Source organism: Sarcophilus harrisii, chromosome 3 (assembly GCF_902635505.1).
Source record: "Sarcophilus harrisii chromosome 3, mSarHar1.11, whole genome shotgun sequence".
NCBI classification, from domain to species: Eukaryota; Metazoa; Chordata; class Mammalia; order Dasyuromorphia; family Dasyuridae; genus Sarcophilus; species Sarcophilus harrisii.
This window is the reverse complement of record NC_045428.1, coordinates 592,868,953-592,887,075: the sequence shown is the minus strand read 5'-3', so window position 1 is coordinate 592,887,075 and position 18,123 is coordinate 592,868,953. Positions and strand designations below refer to the sequence as shown.

The following is an 18,123-nucleotide window of genomic DNA, read 5'->3' as shown; positions in this document are numbered from 1 at the left end:
GGGGGTCCCTGAGAGTGTGCGTCCTCTCACACTCACACTCACACTCACACTCACACTCACACTCACACACAAGAGAACATATATTACAATAGTATTATAGCTAGTCTCTATGTAGAATGACTAGAATTAAATAAACCTTTGAGTCCCGATCCTCAGACACTTACTAGCTGTGTGAACCTGGACAAGTCATTCTGCCCTTATCTTTGCCTCTGTTTTTGTCTCTGTCTCTGTCTCTGTATCTCTGTCTTTGTCTCTCTCCCTCCTCTCTTTCCTCCCTTCCTTCCTCCACCTTCTTCCTCCTCCTCCTCCTCCTCTTAATTTCTTTCTTCCTTTTTCTCTTTCCTTCCTTCCTTTTTTCTCCTTTCTCACCTGTCTCTCTTCCTTCTCTTTTGCTTTCCCTCTCCTCTCCCCCCGCCCAATCTATCCCCCAAGTTCATCAGTTCCACCTTTCTAACAGCTCTTGAGCACGGTCCCTTTTCCCTCCCGACATTGCTAGCTCCCTGGGGCAGACCCTCACCTCCTCCTGCCTAGATCATTGAGGTAGCCATTGTGGGGCTCTGGCTGCCTCAGTCTCCCCATTCTAGCCTCTTCTCAGCTCCCTAAAAGGACAGGTATTCAGCATTGACAATTGCAAAACCTTTTGTTCCAATTTTCTCCCTCCTTCCCCCCCATCCCCTTCCCCAGATGGCAGGTAGACCAATGTATGATTTCTTTAATGATGGGACTAAACATGGAAATATATTCTGCTGATTTCATCTATATAATGGCTATCCTATTGCTTGATTTCTCAAGAGGTGAGGGGAGAGCTGGGAAAGAGAAAGAATTGGGGATTCAAATTTCAAAAAATGAATGTTAAATTTTTAATGTGATTGTGTTATATGAGCCAGAAGAACTTGAAACAAAGTATAACATTTAATGAAATAAAAAATCTATTCAATGGATGCTTCTTGACCAATTGCCTCAGTTTCCTCATCTGTAAAAAATATAACACCTTGAGGTTATTGTGAGCTTCAAATGAAAATTATATATGGAAAGTGCTCTGTAAACCGTCAATGCTGGCCATTATTATTTTTATTAAAATTGGTAGGAAGTTTGTCTTTCCATCAAGCCTCAGTCTGTCTCTGCACACTGTTCCCCACATGCTCCCCATCCCCCCCCTCCCCCGGAAACAAATGAATCTGTCAAATCTCTCAAGTCCCCCAAATCTTGTGTGTGTGGGGGTTAAATATGGTCAGTTTCTACAACATATACATATACATATACATATATAAAATACACACACACACACACACACACACACACACACACACCCCTATGGCTTTTGGAAGGGCAGAAAACCAGAAATAATGGCCGGACTTGGCAAGACACAGATTGTGGTTTGATGGCCAGAAATAGCTCCCAACCGCCGCATTTAACCGTAAGTAGACGGGCAGCTTCTCCCTGAAATTCTCAAGCCAAAGTTTAGGGAGCCCTGACCTGCTGTGGTGGGATTTCTGAGGTGGCATGCACAGAGCTGTCCCTTTGAACTCTGGGAGTCCTGGCGCCATGTCTGAGTGTCTTCCCACTTGGGAGAGTGGGAAGATTGGCATTTGTGGTCTGGGATGAGGGTGGAAAATTAGAGACCCAAGATAAGGAGACCGGGATTTGGGGAGGATGGAGCCATTGAGGAAGGAGAACAGACTGGGGTGATTGGGGTGCCCTGGTTGTAGGTGGGGACAGGTGTATTCTCCCCTTAGCCCCTCCAGAAAAACACAGCGAGAAAGAAGTTTAACTACTCTAGTCCTTTATTGTAGCCCTGAACAAGAGCCAACGACATGAATTCTGCTTATTTTAGCCCCCCTTTCCCTACAAAACGAGCTCAAGGACCTTTTGGGTCTTCAGCAGGCCCCCTTCTTTCCACCCCAGCACACACTGACCCAACCTCCTTCCTCAAAGACTTCAAAACACTTTAGGGAGCTGGCCCAGTCTCCCCTTCGAACAGAGTTTTGCAGGTGATGAGAGGGGTTTTCAGGGGGACAGAACTGCCCACTGAGTGGTCTGGGGTCCAGATCACAAGAGGGGGGGGGCTGCAGGAACCAACGGTTGTATAACAGGTGCATAAGAACAGTATAAGCAAACGTAACCTCCCCGAGCCCACCCCAAGCTATTTTTCTGGAGCTGGGGGAAAGGACAGCAGTGAAGAGAGAGACTGAGGAAGCCCCTCCGCCATCGTCTCCAGGGGCTGGTCACCCCCTGGAACTCAAAGGGCCCCGCAAAGAGAAGCAGCATCTGGGGATCTTCACAGGAACCAACCGTGGGGAGTCCCGAGGCGAGGAGCCGTTCTGAAGGGTTCCACCTTCAAGGCTGAGACAGAAGCCAAAGGCGATGTCTGAGGCAGCGCCGGGGAGGGAGGCAGAGAGCCCCTGGTGCAGTCTTGGTGTCTGTGGACTCCTCAGGAGCTCCCCCATGTCTGGGGAAGTTGGAGGTTGGCAGGGGGAGGGAAGGTCCTGGGGGAGGGTTTTCCAGGACTGAGACAAGGTGCAAGGGGAGGGTTCCAGATGCTGACACATCCTGGAGCTGGGTGTGCCGGGGGGGGGGGGTGAGTCAGGGCGATCCAGGAATGGGGGAGTCCTGGAACTGAAGATTCCCCAGGATAGAGCGAACTGGGAAGAGGGGGGCCTAAGGAAGGTCTTGGAGATATCAGAGGGGACCAGCCCCTGGGGAATGGGGGACGGCCTGGGGCTGAGGGTTCCCTGGGAGGAGGTCGCTTGGGATGGGAGGTCTCGGGGGCTGGGGATTCCCCGAGTTTGGGACAATTAGGAGTGGAGGAAGGCCCAGGGAGGGAGGCATCCCTGGGATGGGGCAGGGCCCAGGAAGTCCTGGAGAGGTCCAGAGGAGGGGGTCCAGAAGCCGAGGTCCAGATGCTCCCTCACCGCTTGACCTTTCTCCCGGCCGAGTTCCGTCCGCTCCGCCGGTACAGGGACTGCTGGCCGCCATTGAGGGGGCAGTACTTGAGGGTGTGGGCCAGGCCCCCCGTGGCGCCACACAGCGGGCACACGTAATGGCGAAGGATGGGGCAGACCACCACGCCCTCAGGAGTCTTCAGCAGGTGCGAGGTGTACACGTGGCGCGACTCCCCGTTGTGTTTGCAGAAGTTGCAGAGGCGTGCCGAGTCCCCCGGCCCCTTGGGTGCCGCCTGCCTCTCCTGCCTGGCCTGGGCCTCCGGGCAGGACCTCTCCCTGCCCCCAGAAGCCCCCTGGCCCGAGATCACCTCCCACAGGATCTTGTTCAGGTTCAGATAGTCTCTCCACATATCGAAAGGGGCCGGCAGCTGCATGGGTGCCTGATGGGGAAGGCAGGCCGTGGAGGGCGTGGAGGCCAGCCTGTGAGGAGAGGGTCGGGGCAGGAGCTCCTCCACTTCTGGAGCAGAGGAGTTGGGAGCAGGGCGGGCGGGGGGCTTTTATAAAGTGCTTGAGACCTCTAAAGGCAAAGGTGGGGCTTCCAATTTAAAGGGCCCACTCTCTTCCTCTGCCCCCACTGCTACCCCCTGCAGGGAGCAGATCTGGTGGGGAAGGCCTGTGTTTCAGCTCTTGCTCCACCACCAGCCTGCTAGGGGATGGACCTCCAGCAAATCACTTGCCCTCTCTGGGTTGGGCTGTTCCCACCATCTCATTTACTGTGAGAGGTAACAGTCTCTAGTAAGAGAAAGGATTCGGCCAGTCACAGAACGCGCTTGGAAGCCAAGGCCAGGGCTCCAAGGGATGGCACAAGCCCACGGAACCACAGGAGGGGGAAATGGGGGGAGACCTCCCAGTCCCACTCAGTTATCTTAGGAGAAGGGCAAACAGCCTCAGAGAGGGACCAGGTCTGCCCTAAAACCAGCAGGGCTTCTGTTAATTCTCCTGCGGGAGGGGTTCTGCTGCTCTGTCCCCTGTCAATGGGTGGATTCTGCAAAATCCTGTGATGTTGGGGTTTCCTTTCATTATAGGGGGGTGGCAAGTTATGGGGAGAAGAGCAAAAGTTTGTGCTGGGGGAGCGGTTGGCTGTTTTCCCCTCCCCCCTTTTTCTACTGGGAAGAATCGAGGCAGAATAAAGCTGAGTACTCCCTCCCTCGCTCCCCTTGCTCCCCACATAAACACACTTTTAGTGAAGAAAACAAGGTTATCAAACCCATAAGAAATTCACCAGCTTTGTTTACTTGAATCTGACTCTCCTAAGCCAATCAAAGGCGATCATAGCAGACTGGGGCCGCCTCCCTGGGTTTGCCCCTCCTCTTTTGAGCTTTTCCATCCATGTCAATTTCAGGCTCCCCTGCTCCCCAAAAGGGGGAGGGGGGGTTGGGGGTTTCCCTTAAGCTGGACAGCCCCAATCCAGCCAATCTGGGGCAAGCTGGTGAGCCCGGGAGATAAGATCACCACCCTCATGGTGTGCTCAAAGACAAATACTGGCCTTCAGTCAGTTTGGGGGTTCAGTCTCAGGCTGCTGGTTCTGATGCTTCCGGCCCCACTACATTCAATACTGAAGGCTACTCAATGATCCAACTCTGGGTTTTACTTCCAGGAAACGTCTATCAGTCAATCCACAAGCATTTGTGAAGCACTGAGCTTAGAGCTGGGGATACAAAGAAAGGGAAAAACAGCCCTCCATCTTCCAAGATGGCTGGTGTGAGCAAATAGTGAAAAACGGGAGTGAGCCGGAGAAAAGGTCTGGAGAGGAAGGAAACAGGGCAGAACAGAAAGATGGGAGATAGGAATGGAAAGAGAAAGAAAGAGAAAGAAGAGATCAGGTCAACACACATAGACAGGAAAGTAACTTAGCTTTAGGTTTGGGTAAGGGTAACAAAGGGACCAAAATACAGGTGGTGAGAAATTCAGAGAAAAATGAAAAGCTGGAGTAAGAAAATAACAATAATAAAACACATGGAGACAGAGAAAGGGATGGAAGGTGAGACATCCAGAGATAAAAAGACCGAAGGGAGACAAATCGCTTCCCTAGGATTGTTTGTAAAATAAGAAAATGGGGAGAGATGGTGGCTAAGGTTCTTTCTGGCCCTAAATTTATGGTCTTAAAAGGGAGAAAAAAGAGACCGTACTTTAAAAGATGTTGTTCCTCCATTTTCAGAGATGTGAATCACAGGGTGAAATGAAGTGAGGCAGAGCTGCACAAAGTCATTAGCCTCAGTTTCTCTTCCTGAATCGTCAAAGTCCATCAAAGTCAGGACCCTCCAATGATTAGGGATGCAGCATCTTTGATGGCTCCAGCCGCCTTTGAGGCTGTGGGAACGAATTGTTCTCCTCCGTCCATTCTGCCAGAGGCAGTCCTCACATGCTTGGGGTAGACCCCTCTCCTAGCGTCCTTGGGCTGGAGACCGGTAGGTTATCCTCAGACCGGGTTAGCCCCTCTGCCGAGCCACTTTTGGCGGGCGTGGTCATGACGCAGGTTCCGAGCCACAGGTGAGCAAAGGTGCATGAGAAACCCTGAAAAGCACTCATCAGCCCTCTTATCAGAGAGGCTAGTTTGAAAGATTCAATTCCAGAGAGATGGAGAGAAATAAGGTTAGAGATGGCGAGAAGCTCATGGGAAAAGAGATTCGAGAAAGGAAAAATGTCAGTTACTTGAACAAGGATGATTTATTTCAGCTTGCTCTCTCCTTTGTCTTAAACTTAATTCCTGATGATTAGATTGAACTGGATGGAGAGAGGCTTAGGTTAATGGAAGGAGATGGAGAAATAGATACAAGGACAAAACTAGGGATGGAGAGAGGAAGAGAAATTGGCTAACCTGATGGTCTGAGTCCTATGTTCCTAAAATGAGGACAGAGAGGGAGAGGGGGACCCCAACACAGGCAGAGGCAGAGAGAGGAGGGAGGGAAAGTGACAAAGATCTTCTCTGGAAGGGGTTGAAGCTGAGGAGGACAAAACTGTATGCCCTGGAAGCCTGGAGTTTTCAAAAGGGACCCCCCCTCTTCCTTAAACCACCTGACTCTGGCATCCTCTCTCCCCATCTGCCCCCAGGTACCCCTCCCCTCTGGATTTCACATCGCCCATCTGGAAAATTAGAGGGCGAATTGGACTCCGACATCAACACTCCATTCTCTGATCTAACCCATAACGCTTCATCTAACAGTCTCAGGGTATCTGACCCTGAGAATCTCCGGCTTCAGGGCAAAGATCCCCATCCCTCTTCTGGGGTCGCTTCCCAGAAGCCCGTTCCCCCGGTTCCCCGGCTCCCTTTAGCCCCTCCTCCCCCGGACAAAACGTCCTATTTGGATAGTGGAAGTCCTCCCCGACACACACACACACACACACACACACCCCTGTCATCTAGTCTCAGCCATATGACAGTCCCTAAGGAAAAGCAGACAGGACCCCCTTCCCCCCGGAAAGCGGAGAAAACTAAAGCGCAGGCGGGGAGTTTTGTTACACAAGAGACGGAGCTGCCCTTCGGGACGGAACTCCTTCCCCTCCCCAAGGATCTGAAAGATGGGGATGCGGGATGCAGAGAAGCCGGGGACTAGCGCCAGGGGCTGCTCGGATGGAGGCCGGCGGCCGTTTCTCAGAACTGGGGGCGGTGGACTGCTAGCTACATTTGGGAGCTTCCTGTCCCAGGCCCGGTTACAGTTACCGCTCCCTCCTGCTGCCCCAAACCCGACCCCCGCCCTCCTTCCTGGTCCCCACCCCCACCCTTCTAGCTCCCGGCTAGCTAATCCCCGCCCCCCGCTGCACCCATTCCCCAAGGGACGCGGCTCCCCCACTTGCAGTCTCCCGCCCATACATCCTCCTCTCCTCTGGGAGGCCCGGCCCCTTCCTAATAAGCCCCGCCCTTGCTCCTGCACTGCCAATCCTGGGCCTCCCCCATAAACGCTTCCCTAGGGCCCCGCCCCCTCCCGGACCCCGCCTCCTCATCGCGGAATTTGTCTCGGGTCCGGACCCAAGGGGGCCCCTCCCCATTGAAAAACTCTTCACGTCCTAGGAAGCAAACATTTGGGAATCAGAGGGGGTCCCAGCCCCGGAGAGAAGTTTATTGAACCCCGGAGGGGGTTTGTTTCCGTGGGGGGACGGGGAGGTGCATCCGGCCTCGGGGACTCACGGGAGCCGCCGCCCTGTGTTCGCAGCCCTGAGGTGGGAGCCCCAGGTGTTAGAGAGAGGAAGAAAAGGGGAGGGGAGAGAGATGTCACACTGAGGGCCCCTCAAGTCCCACGGAGGTTCCTCCCCACTGCCCGCCCCATCCTCCCGCCAGCCGCCTGCCCTCTCTCCTTTCCTTGAAGACCGGGGCCAGCGGCCACACCTTTTGCTCTCTTTGTGTTCGTGGTTCGATCGGTTCTCAGGGCAGGTGCAAGAACCTTTAAGGAGGGAGGAAAGAGGCGGAGTTACGAGGGAGAGCGGAGACACCCCCAAGGCCCCGCCCCCACTTCCCTCCCCGCCAACCACACACACACTCACACAGACGTTCCTCCAGCGTGTAGATATCGTCTTGCTGTGGGCAGAGGGAGAAACGGGCGCTTAGGGGAACCTCCATCCTCCTCGGCGCCGGCGCTTCCCCACCTCGCCCGGCCACCTCCCCAAAGCTCCCCTTCCCGCTCCACCTGACGCGCTGACACCTGGGCTTCTCAGGCCCCGCCCCCTCCCTCGGCCCCGCCCCGGCCCCGCCTCCTTATTTAAGCGCGACACGCCCCCGCCCGTCTAGGTTACGCCCGCTCCTCCTTGCTCACCAGAGATTCGTGGCGTTCTTTTAGCTTCAGTATTTTCTTTTTTATCTTGTCATTGTCCCTGTGGGAGCAGGGGGGGAGAAGGGCCCGAGGCCTCGGACCCACCCTTCTTCTCCCTCCCAGCCCCCGAACCTTCCCCCCCCCATTCTACGTGTTCCCCTCCCCGCCCCCCCCCCCCCCGGCCCCCCCCCCTTCTCCCCCCCCCCAACTTCGGCCGCCCCTTCAGAGATCAGATCTCAAAGCGTCTTTCTTGCGGCCCCTCTCCCGTGGGTGCCCCGCGCCTCCCGCCCCGCAGCGTCCCTAAGCAGCAGCTCTGGCAACGGGAGGGGAGCGGCGCGGGCCTTCTCGTCCAGTCCCCTGCGCTTGCACAGGGACGCCCCCCCCCCATCATCCCCGTGCCCCCGGGAGCGCTAAGTGTGGGCCTGCGTTTGCGAGTTGCTCACCTGAGTAGTACCTCTTCAGTGGATCTCAGGACTGAGAGTAGGTGTATGGGTAGATGAGAAGAGAATCCCATTAGAGCTCTGGAGCCTGCCCCGCGGGCCTCCTGTCCCCCCAACTCCCAGCCCTCCCCGCTACGCTGAACTTCAACTGCATAAAAATCGGACTCCTAGGGAGTGAACCTTAAAGCCTCCGAGCCAAAGTATCTGGACATAAAACGGTGTCGGAGCTGGGAGAGACTCTAAAGTCTCAGAACACCGAATGGCAGAAGTAGGAAAGGACAACTGGCCATTGGGTCCTTGGGGGAACTGAAAATTTAAAGGGAAAACAAGGAGTTGTAGTCCAAGGTCACATGGACGAAGAGGCTAGAAATGGGGTCTCTGACTGGCTGCCGGGGATTCTGAGGGTGGGAGACCAACCAGCTTGGAACTTCTCCAAGCAAAGACTCTAAAAAGGTGGCCGTGGGGGGAGGGGAGGGTCTCAGAGGAGAGGCAGGTTAGCTCACCATCATTCTCCTCTTGCAACTTTTCATTCTGGGTTTAGTGGATCCAGATCAGGGAGGGATAAGAGAGAGAGAAGATGAGATCTTTTCATCCTTTCTTAACGACGCCCGTCCCATTTCTGTCCCGGGAGGAACTGGACTGCTTCTAGCTTTCAGCCTAACACCTCTGGACCACAAGGCCCAAATAGCAGAACTAACCCTAACTCTAACCAAGGGGGGTTCGGGTTCCGGCCCCCCCCCCTCCTCCTTTAGCTTTGGATGGTTTCTGAGCTCCCCCCCTCCTCCTTCAGCTTTGGATGGTTTCTGAGCTCTCCCCCACTTCAGCTTTGGATGGTTTCTGGGGGCGTTTCTGAGTTCCTTCCATCCTCCTTCAGCCTCAATCTTTGACCCAGCTCAGCTCTAGAAGACTCTATAAACCTAACCCTAGATCTAATCTCCAAATTAACTCAGCCAGATGCCCTCCCCCCCCAAACCTCAGCCGGACTGTCAGATACCTTGCGATTTAAACGTAACCTTTAACCCCAGTAAGTCTAAAATATTTCCAACCTGCTAATCAAGTGGGACTAATTTTGAATCCTCCCCTAGACTTTCAAATCCGGATCCCGAATATTTGATCCTAACTGACCCAGATCTCTGATCTGGTCCCTGCCAAACAGGAGGGGGGCTGAGACCCCCTGATTCGGGGGGTTTAGTGTGTGCTAAGGGAGGGAGAGTGTGAGTGGGCCGGCCCAAAGCTGGCGCCTGGTGGTGAGAATCTGTCCCCTTGGGAAGCCCCTGCCCTAGTGGCCGAACCTCCCCCCGCTACTCCCAGCCCTCCCGCTGGTCCCCCCCGGGGCCAGGCCCAGGAACCCACCAGTTTTTTCAGGTTAGCATTGGCTGCCTGTAGACACTTGATCTTCTCCATCTGTGGAGAGAGCAGCTGGGAGGCTCGAGGGTTTGGATCCCTCACCTGTGTTCATCTGGGACCCCCGCCCCCACCCCCACTCCCTTCTTCCCCTTCCCGGGGTTAGAGTCCCCCGATGGGTCAAAATGTGAGTGGGGGAGGGAGGCAGGGCAAGGAGCTGGGGAGCAGCCTCACCAGTGCACAGTTTCTCCTCTCTAGAGACACGGATTGAGTCCCTCGGGCAGCCATGCGAGCTGGAGAGGGACAAAAATTGCTGGTAAGGCTGCAAAGGACTGACCCCAGCCTCTTGCCCTTACCCCCTTAACCTATCCCCTGTATTCCCTTCCACCCCCTTTGAGCCTCACCAGCCTTGGACTAGGGGTAAGGGGGGGGTCACTGATTATCCTCTCCGGGTCTGGACCCCTCCCAGGGAGCCCCACCCAGGCAGGAGTCCTACCCACTTTGTGTTGTCATTTCTTGACTGTGAGGTCATAAGGAGATTTCTTGCAGGAGAGGAGAGAGAGAGGCTGGATTTGTGGCTTCAAGGCCTAGGTTATGGGGAGGCTCACAGTCCCTGTCAGGGCCCATAAAAAGGAAAATAGCCGTGTCTGGGAGAGCTAGAGACACGTCCATGTCGACCGAAGTGAAACAGAGATTCGGAGAGGTGCGGAAGACTGAGGAACAACAAAGAAGGGGAGCGAGGGACAGAGAAAGGGGACGCTGAGGGACAGAGCTGAGGGAGACGGACGACAGGAGGGCACCGAAGAGGAAAATTGGTTTGTGGAGAGAGGACGCGGGAAGTCGGAGAGGAACGCTGAGGGGTGGGGGGGACAATGGGGGAAAGAGGGATAATGGGAGACAGACTAAGACACACAGAGGAACTAAAGGAGAGCGAGGGGGGGATCACGAGTGAGGGGTCCAGTGGCAAGGCTGAAGGCCTCCGTGGCTGGCACGGTCCCAGGGAGTTATAGCACTTGCAAGGTTTGCAAAGGGTTTTGTGGATCTTATCTCATTCGATCGCCACAAGTAGCCTGGGAAGTAAGGGCTGTGTATCAGTGAAGTCTCCCCGTTTCTCTTTCCCCTATGACTTTCTGCCCCTCTCTCCCAGTGACCTGAATTGAGCATGCTTGTCTCTCTGGGCCTCCGTCCCTGACCTCTTGTCTTTCACTGAGTTTTTGGTGTCATCTCTCTCTCTTTGGTCTTGGAGGCTCTCAGCTGCAGTTTGGCTTTGTTCTCCTTCCTTCTCCTCCTCCTCCTCCTCCTCCTCCTCCTCCTCCTCCTCCTCCTCCTCCTCCTCCTCCTCCTCCATCTCCATCCTCTTTAGTTTCTCTATCCCTGTGGGCCCATGTCTCTGAGGTCTCCATCTGTTTTCTGGGTAGCCAGAGGACTTTTCCTCCTGGATGCTCAGGGTCCCCTTTCCTAGACCAGCCAATCATGGTTCCCGGAACCTTCCTTGCTCCGATCAGCCCTTCAGCTGGCATGGATCTGGACGGTAGTCTCCTAATTCCCTACTCAAATGCTGGGTCTTCTTTTTTTTCATCCAGGCACACTCCATGACAGCCCTTAGAGCAATGCCACAGAGCCCTGAAGTCCAATACCCTTCATCTTACCGATGAGGGAACCAAGTCCCCCAGAGGGGAAGGGGGCAAGCAAGGCATCACACAGTGAGTGGTAAGAACGTGACCTGGGGTCCTTGGACTTTCCATCATACGCCGCTTCCTCCCTTCATAGCCCAGGAGCGTCCTCCTAGGCTGGAGTGTGAGGGAGACCACCACATGGAACTGCCTGGTTCTTCCCCCACCCCTGCCCCCTGCTCCCCGCCCCACCCCCAACACCGGCAACCACCCCCTCCATCCCAACTCCCAACTCTGTTGAGTCTGGGATTTTTTTTTTTCTTTTGAGCAAAAAACCTAACCAACCAAGACGTCTCCAGGAAATCCTCCTAGACTGGATGAGCGGAAAAGAGAGGGATGGGTCCAGTTTCCCGCTCTTTGCCGTGATCACCCCCTAGCACTAGGTATCTGTAGGGCCAGGTTGGAAGGGTGAGAAAGGAATTCTGGGGGTTCCTTCATGAATGGAACCCACATCTCTCATATGGAGAAGGGGAGAGCGCATATGTGAGATGAGGGAGATGGTAGTTGGTATTCTCTGGAGCCTTTGTTTTCTCTTATTCTCTTCCTCTCTCTTTCCCTTTCTCTGTTTCTCAATCTCTTTTTCACCTACTATTTGACCAGCTCTCTTAGGCTCCTTCTCTTTTGTCCATTTCTTCAATGCCATGTTTATCTCCGTCTCCTCAACCTCCATCCCTTTCCTGCCTTTTTGCACCTTGAGCTTTATGGAATCATAGTCCTGGAAGGGATCCAACCTCCTCAGTTTTTAGGTGAGAAAGATGAAGCCAAAGGATCTTAACAGATTTCGCTTTTCCCAGCCATTCTCTCAATAGATTTTGTTATTGAGGCAGGAAGTCCTTTAGAGATTTTCTGATTCAACCTCTTCCCTTTGCAAAATGGGAAACTGAGGCCTAGGGAAGGGGCAGGCCCTTGGCCAATGCCCCGCAGCAGATTGGAGGCAGAGCCAGGGGGCTCAGGGTGCCCTCCTCCCACCACGGCTCTCCCTGTGTCTTTGGGCCTCCTTTTTCTTTGATCTCTCCTCTGTGGCTTCTGCCTCCCATTGGTCCCTCATCTCTTTGCATCTTTCAGACCTATTGGAAGAGCCTCCCGTATCTCTCCATCTCTGGCGTCTGAGCCTTTTTCTGTCTTTGAGAATTTCTATGTGACTATGACTGTCCCTTTGGTGTTTGTGATGGGAGAGCCCCGGTTTTGTCCAGGGGGCTTCGTTAGGGGCTGAGGGGAGTGTGTGCTTCCCATCGTCTCCTTCAGCCGTATCCCTTTTCTCCCTACCCCTTCTCAGTCTTTGCCCACAACCCCTCTCAGATCTAGTTCTCCCTCCCCCCCAGCCCCTTGGCCAGGGCCGCTGGAGAGGGTGGTCACCCTCCCGGCCAGCCCTTTCCCTTTCAGTGCCCCCAGGGTTCCTGGAGGACCTCGCCCCCTTTCAGATCACTAGGGATCCCCAGCTCCCCCCTTGGAGTTCTCCCTCCCTTCCTCCCCAGGGTTCAGGGGGTGGTGAGGGGAGTGGGGGGGAATGGGTTAAGAGAGGTGCGCGTGTCGTGGGATGGAAAGCAAAGAACACAGCGTTAGACACGGATGTAGAGATGGACGTTTATAACGGCAAAAAAAGGGTGAGTCACTGGGGTAAGGGAGGCATGTGGGGGAAGGGGGACTCAGAGAAGGGGAAGGGTCATGGAGCTAATACACAGAGCGCTATCCACACAACGGACACTGGGCAGTGGGGGAGGGAGAGAGGGGCCACGGCCCAGGCATGGCAATGGGGGAGTGTTGAGTGGGGAAGTGGCGGCGAACCAAGGTCCAGACAGCGGGCGGCGGCTTGGGCGAGGGACGAGACCAGTAAGAGGAGGGAAGGGGGAAGAGGAGAAAAGATGGGAGGAAATGAGAGAGAGAGAGAGACAGAGAGAGAGACAGAGAGAGATTGGATGGAGGGACTGGAGGCATACCATGGGATGGGGAGATGGGGGTGGGGGGGTGGGCAACTTGGCCCCTGACCTCTGACCCCAGATCCCTCCTCCCCCTAACCAGGGCATCCTCCAGAGAGGTCTCCCAAAACTTAGGGGACTGTGAGATGGCATCAGTCCCCGTGGGAGGGACAGAGCAGACCCACCAGCCTCACCCTCCTAGAAGGGGATGGGATACTTTCAAACCTCTCTCAAAGAATCACAGAATCTCAGGGTTACAGATTCTTGGACTCTTTGAACCTAGAAGTCTTAGAATCAAAGAATCTTAGAACTTAGAATGGTAGAGCCGAAAAGGCCCTTCTAGAGACCATTTAGTCAACATGATCCTTTTAGCGATGGGGAAAACTGAGGCCTTAGGACAGGATTTAGAATCCAGAGGTCGACCCCCTCCACCGTTAATACTGTTGCTTTGGGATCCTCTGAAACAGGGACCCAAGAGTGTGTGTGTGTGTGGGGAGAGGGGGACAGGGAGTGACAAGGAGCTGGGGGACCTGCCCCCCCAAAAAACAATCAGCATGGTATTGCTGCCTCAAGTTGGCCGAGATGCCAAACATAGGGAAAAAGAATGATTACCCATCCCCCTGGCTCATTCCCAGTACAAAAGAGATTATTTACAATGGAGGGATGGGGGAGGGGGGGGAGAAAGGGCTCAGGGAGTAGGAGTGGAGGGGGGTCTTGAAGAGGCACTCCCACCTCCTCCTCCCACTGATGACAAGTCTTCAAACATAGAAATTCAGCCAGTTTTTATATATAGATATTTATATAGAATCTCTTGGGGGGGGGGGAAGGGGTTTGCCCTGGGCTGGGGGAGGATATGGAGGACCACGTGCTATCCCAGGTTCTCCCCACTCCTCCTTGTCCCTCTTCCCACCCCTGACACACAGCTTTCTGTGGAATGGACACAGAGAGGGTTAAAAAAAGTTCAATGAGAGGTCAGAGGGAAAGGATTCGACAGCCTGAAGATGAGCCTGCAGTTCCAAGTGGCCTGGAGGAGGTGGGCGGTGGGTGATGGAGTCCCCGGTAGTGATGGAACCACTTGGAGGAGGGAATGAACGGTTGGTGGTGTGGGGGAGAGGAAGGAGAGAAGGTGGGAAAGAGAAGGGAGGTTGAGGGGTCCCCCCCCGGACTCCAGGAAAAGGTGCTATCCTGAATGGGGGGGTAGCGTCTAGGAAAGGGTCAGAAGCCAGGGACTCCCCTCCTCCCTAGCACCTCCACAATCTTGTGATACCGTGACAGGTACCTCTCCCCGCGGCTCCCTCACGTGGACGCGGGGCTCACGGCGGCCTACTGCGGTGGTCCCAAGAACCGGATTTGGGCGCAAGACAACGGAGCACCGTCATGGCGCCCTCCAGGTACTAGGTACTGAGACCTGCCAGACCGAAGCGTTGGACGCCCTTGTGGGACAGTCCAGATCGTTGGACCCCCTTGTGGGACAGTCCAGATCTTTGGACCCCCTTGTGGGACAGTTGCAGCTCGGCTCAGTGGCATGCAAGCAGGCACACAAATCGCCAGCGCCTCAGGACCGCCCCCGTGCCCCCCGCCAGGTACAGGCCCCTCCTCCGCCCGCCCTCCCCACTTGCACACCCAGCCTGCCTGCGCGCACAGACGTACATACTCACGCACATGTACACAGAGTCACGCGCGCACGCCACACGAGAAAGAACGGAGAAGACGTGGGGGAGAGGGAAACTTCGGAGGGTTACAGAAGGTCAGCGCTGGAAGGGCCTTTGGAAAAGTCCAAACCCCTCGCTTTACAGATAAGGAAACTGAGGCTCAGAGGGAGGAAGCGATGTGCCCGCGAGCACAGAGCAAAGTCACTGAATGTCAGCGCTGGAAAGGACCCTTGGGGCCCAGATCCCGCCCTCTTGTTTCACAGAGGGGGAAACCGAGGCCCAGAGATTAGATGGGGATTGCCCAAGATCACGCCCAGTTGGCAGCAGAGACACCCCCTGCCCCACCACCTTCTAAGCTGATTTCCTGCCTAGCCAAGAGGCAAGGACCCCATTAAGCCCCCATCTGCTAGTCCAGGGATGGGTGGGATGGGGCGGAGGTCTCTCTGCCGGGAGGAGACGGCGGCTGGTGCAGGGCAGCCCGCTACCTCACAAGCTCCCCATTATTGCGGTAGCAGCTCCCACCCCTGGCCCAGAGCCGGGAGTATGAAAGGCCTGGGGATCGGAAGGGGGGAAGGGGAAAGGTGCTGGGACAGGCTGGCTCAGAGTCCCGCTCCCCAGAGGGGGACAAGATGATGAATTTGGCACATGTAACTTTTGTCTCTCCTAAGGATCAGAGCTCTGCATCTGGCCTCTGGCCCCTCTACCAAGAAGAGGCGCAGAGCCCCCCCCCCGAAGTTCTTTATGACCCCCCGGGTTGGGGGTCTGACGGGTAGTTTTAGCCCCAGACTCTTGGCCTGGGGGCCTGGGGGCCTGGGTCAGGATCCAAAGGGGAATGAGATTTTCGTTTTCCTTCTCCCACGGAGGTGGAAGGAGTGTGGGAATCACAGGCCGAAGCCTTTCCTCCCCTGTCCTGTCCCAGAAGGCCCCGCTCTCCCCAGCCCACCTAGGACGAGCACTCCCTGATGAGCTGCTTCCCTTTGCTCCCCTAGAAAATTTGGCACTTTATGAAAACCGTCAGGGAATCAGGGAGACACACACAGACCGGGACAGAGGCACAGGAACAGAGACACAGCTGGGGGGGGGGAGGGCCTGAGGGGGGCAACTGGACACACACGCAAATCCACACATCCCCACATGGACAGAGAGAGCTGGAGGGTCAAACCGTCTGAGACCGGAGCCAGGAAGAGAAAAAGACCCCTGACACACGGAACGAGACAGACTCCCAGGAAAGGGAGACCTAAGCAGGGATGAGAAGAGAGACAAATGGGGGCTACAGGAGTCAGGATGGGAAGTCAGGGAGCGGAAGGAAGCTGGGATGCAATAGCCCATCATAGCTCGGGAAAGCTTTGGAACCCCCATGACAGCATCCCAATCATGTGCTTCCCTCCTCCTCCCATCTGCCAGGAAGAGATACTGTCAGGGCCAAAGGGGTGGGGGACCTGGAGGAATTGGGCTTCAAATACTGAAGAGATGATATAAAAGGGATACGGGGAGCACTTGGAGGAGTGGGGTAAAAGAAGAGCCTTAAGGTCCAAGTGGACCCCAGATGGTTGTGGAAGTGGAATAGAATTCCATAGAGGGTGGGGATGGGTGCATCTTCCCTGGCTTCAGTTAACTATTGCCTCCCATTGGGGTAAGGGACAAGGAGGTCGAAGATGGGGGGGGGACAGATTGTAAGACTGAACATCTGGGGCAGAGGCTGAGGGGACCCCGTTTCAATTCCAGGCTGTGTCTACTCCTTCCCTACCCCTACCCTGTGGCCCAGGAAACACTGTAGCGAAAGGGACTGAGGTCAGACTACAGGAGAGACCCCCCACAGGCAGGGAGACAGGAAGCAGCAGGAAGGGGTGCCCCCTTCCCTTCCTCCCCTCTCCATCCCCCTTCCCCCTGCTTCCACCCCCTTTGCAGGAAGTGCAAAGGGCAGGGGGTGTCGGGGGGAAGGGGGACAAGAGGCGGCTGGCATACTTCAGGACCTTCCGGATCACCCCCACTTCCTGTCCCCCCCCTTTGCCCGCACATCAGTTTTACAGAGCAGGAAACTGAGTCCCAGACAAAGGAAGGGAATTGCCCCGCTGGGTCAGGCCTGGAGCTGGGATTCTCACTAAGGTACTCTTATCTCGTTCCACAGAGGGCGCCTCTGGGAGGTAGTGGACTGGAGAGGAGGAGAAACCAGGCGCGTGGGGAGAGGGGGAGAAAAGGGATTAAGGAAGGAACCCCTTAAAAGGGCTGCGATTGGACCGGTGATTTACAGGGGCAGTGAGCTTGGCCATGCATGCAAATGATATGCAAATCAGCTCAGGCACCCTGGGAGGTCCCATCCTTCCCAAATCCAAAATACAGAATACTGCATTCTCTGGGAATGGGAAACCCTCCCTTCCCCCCTCCCCCCACCCCCCCCAAGAGATAAATATATATATATCCTTTGTATATAAATATACAAAGATTGGAAGAGAATTCTTTTGGCACATCTAGACCACCCTACCTTGGAAGGGTGTGATCAGGGTCCAAGGAGTTGAGGGGGTGGGAGGGGCTCAGGAGGAGACGGGGTCTCCCTCCCTTCCCCTACTGGAGTCTGAGGGCAGGACATAGAAAAAGCCACTTGGCTAGCCCAGCTCCTGGCAGCCTCTGGTGGCCCAGCAGGGACATGAGCAGACAAGGTCGGTGCGAGTGACCGCTATTGCTTCTTCCTTGGGAAGGGATTTTCACATTTTGATTTTTGGGATCTGCCCCCCCCTCCTGGGGCTCCCCCTGAACTGTGGGGAGAGAAGAATCCAGAAAAGTAGATGGTAAGTATGGAATTTTGAAGGGATAGGGAGCTATCTCTCCCCGCCCAACAAAGATGCTGATGCTGGAACCAGGGCATCATGGGGAGTCCTGGTGTAAGAGGTGAGGAGGGGGGAGGGGAGATCCCTGGGGAGGGGTGGGGAGAAAAGGGCCCGAGGGAATGGCTAGCCCAGGGCTGGAGCTGACCTGGCTACTCTGCTCAGACAAGGCAATGGGAGTCTATCCCCCAGGAGAAACCCACGGGTCTGCACAATCTACTTGGCCAAGCAGCCTTTGGGACCCCGGATGAAGCGGGGTCTCTAAGATTCTGACAAAAACCTACGCATCCAGACCCTAGTCACACAGGCTTGCCCGGACCGCTTTGAAACATGCTAACCAGACTGGAGCAAGAGCCACTGGTCCAGATCCCCAAAGAGCTCCACAGGCCTCCCAGATCCCATTCCCGATCCATCGATGCAGATGTGCTCAACATGCTGAGTCGGACCCCAAGAAGACACACCGACTGAGACCCCCACCAAAAAAATACACCAATGCAGACACATAGAAGCAAGCACACAGAGGGGGCTTGGAGTGGGAAAGGAGAGGGGAGCTTCAGAATTCTCTGCACTCTTCCCCCCCCCCCCCCCG

At 55.3% G+C, this 18,123-nt stretch overlaps 1 protein-coding gene and 1 long non-coding RNA gene across 3 annotated transcripts; one reads left to right on the top strand and one right to left on the bottom strand.

Moving 5' to 3' along the window:
* Window positions 1-1,322: 1,322 nt before the first annotated feature.
* NANOS2 (nanos C2HC-type zinc finger 2) lies at window positions 1,323-6,625 on the bottom strand. The gene has a single exon (XM_031963903.1). The coding sequence runs from the start codon at window positions 3,314-3,316 to the stop codon at window positions 2,909-2,911; it is 408 nt and encodes a 135-aa protein (XP_031819763.1). The 5' UTR covers window positions 3,317-6,625; the 3' UTR covers window positions 1,323-2,908.
* Window positions 6,626-10,060: 3,435 nt separating this feature from the next.
* Window positions 10,061-12,824, top strand: LOC116423039. Of its 2 annotated transcripts, none has more exons than XR_004233522.1 (3): window positions 10,061-10,174; window positions 11,055-11,181; window positions 12,210-12,824. It is a non-coding gene; the product is annotated as an uncharacterized LOC116423039 (long non-coding RNA). The 2 variants fall into 2 exon arrangements; XR_004233521.1 differs by having other exon boundaries at window positions 10,061-10,286.
* The last annotated feature ends 5,299 nt before the right edge of the window (window positions 12,825-18,123 follow it).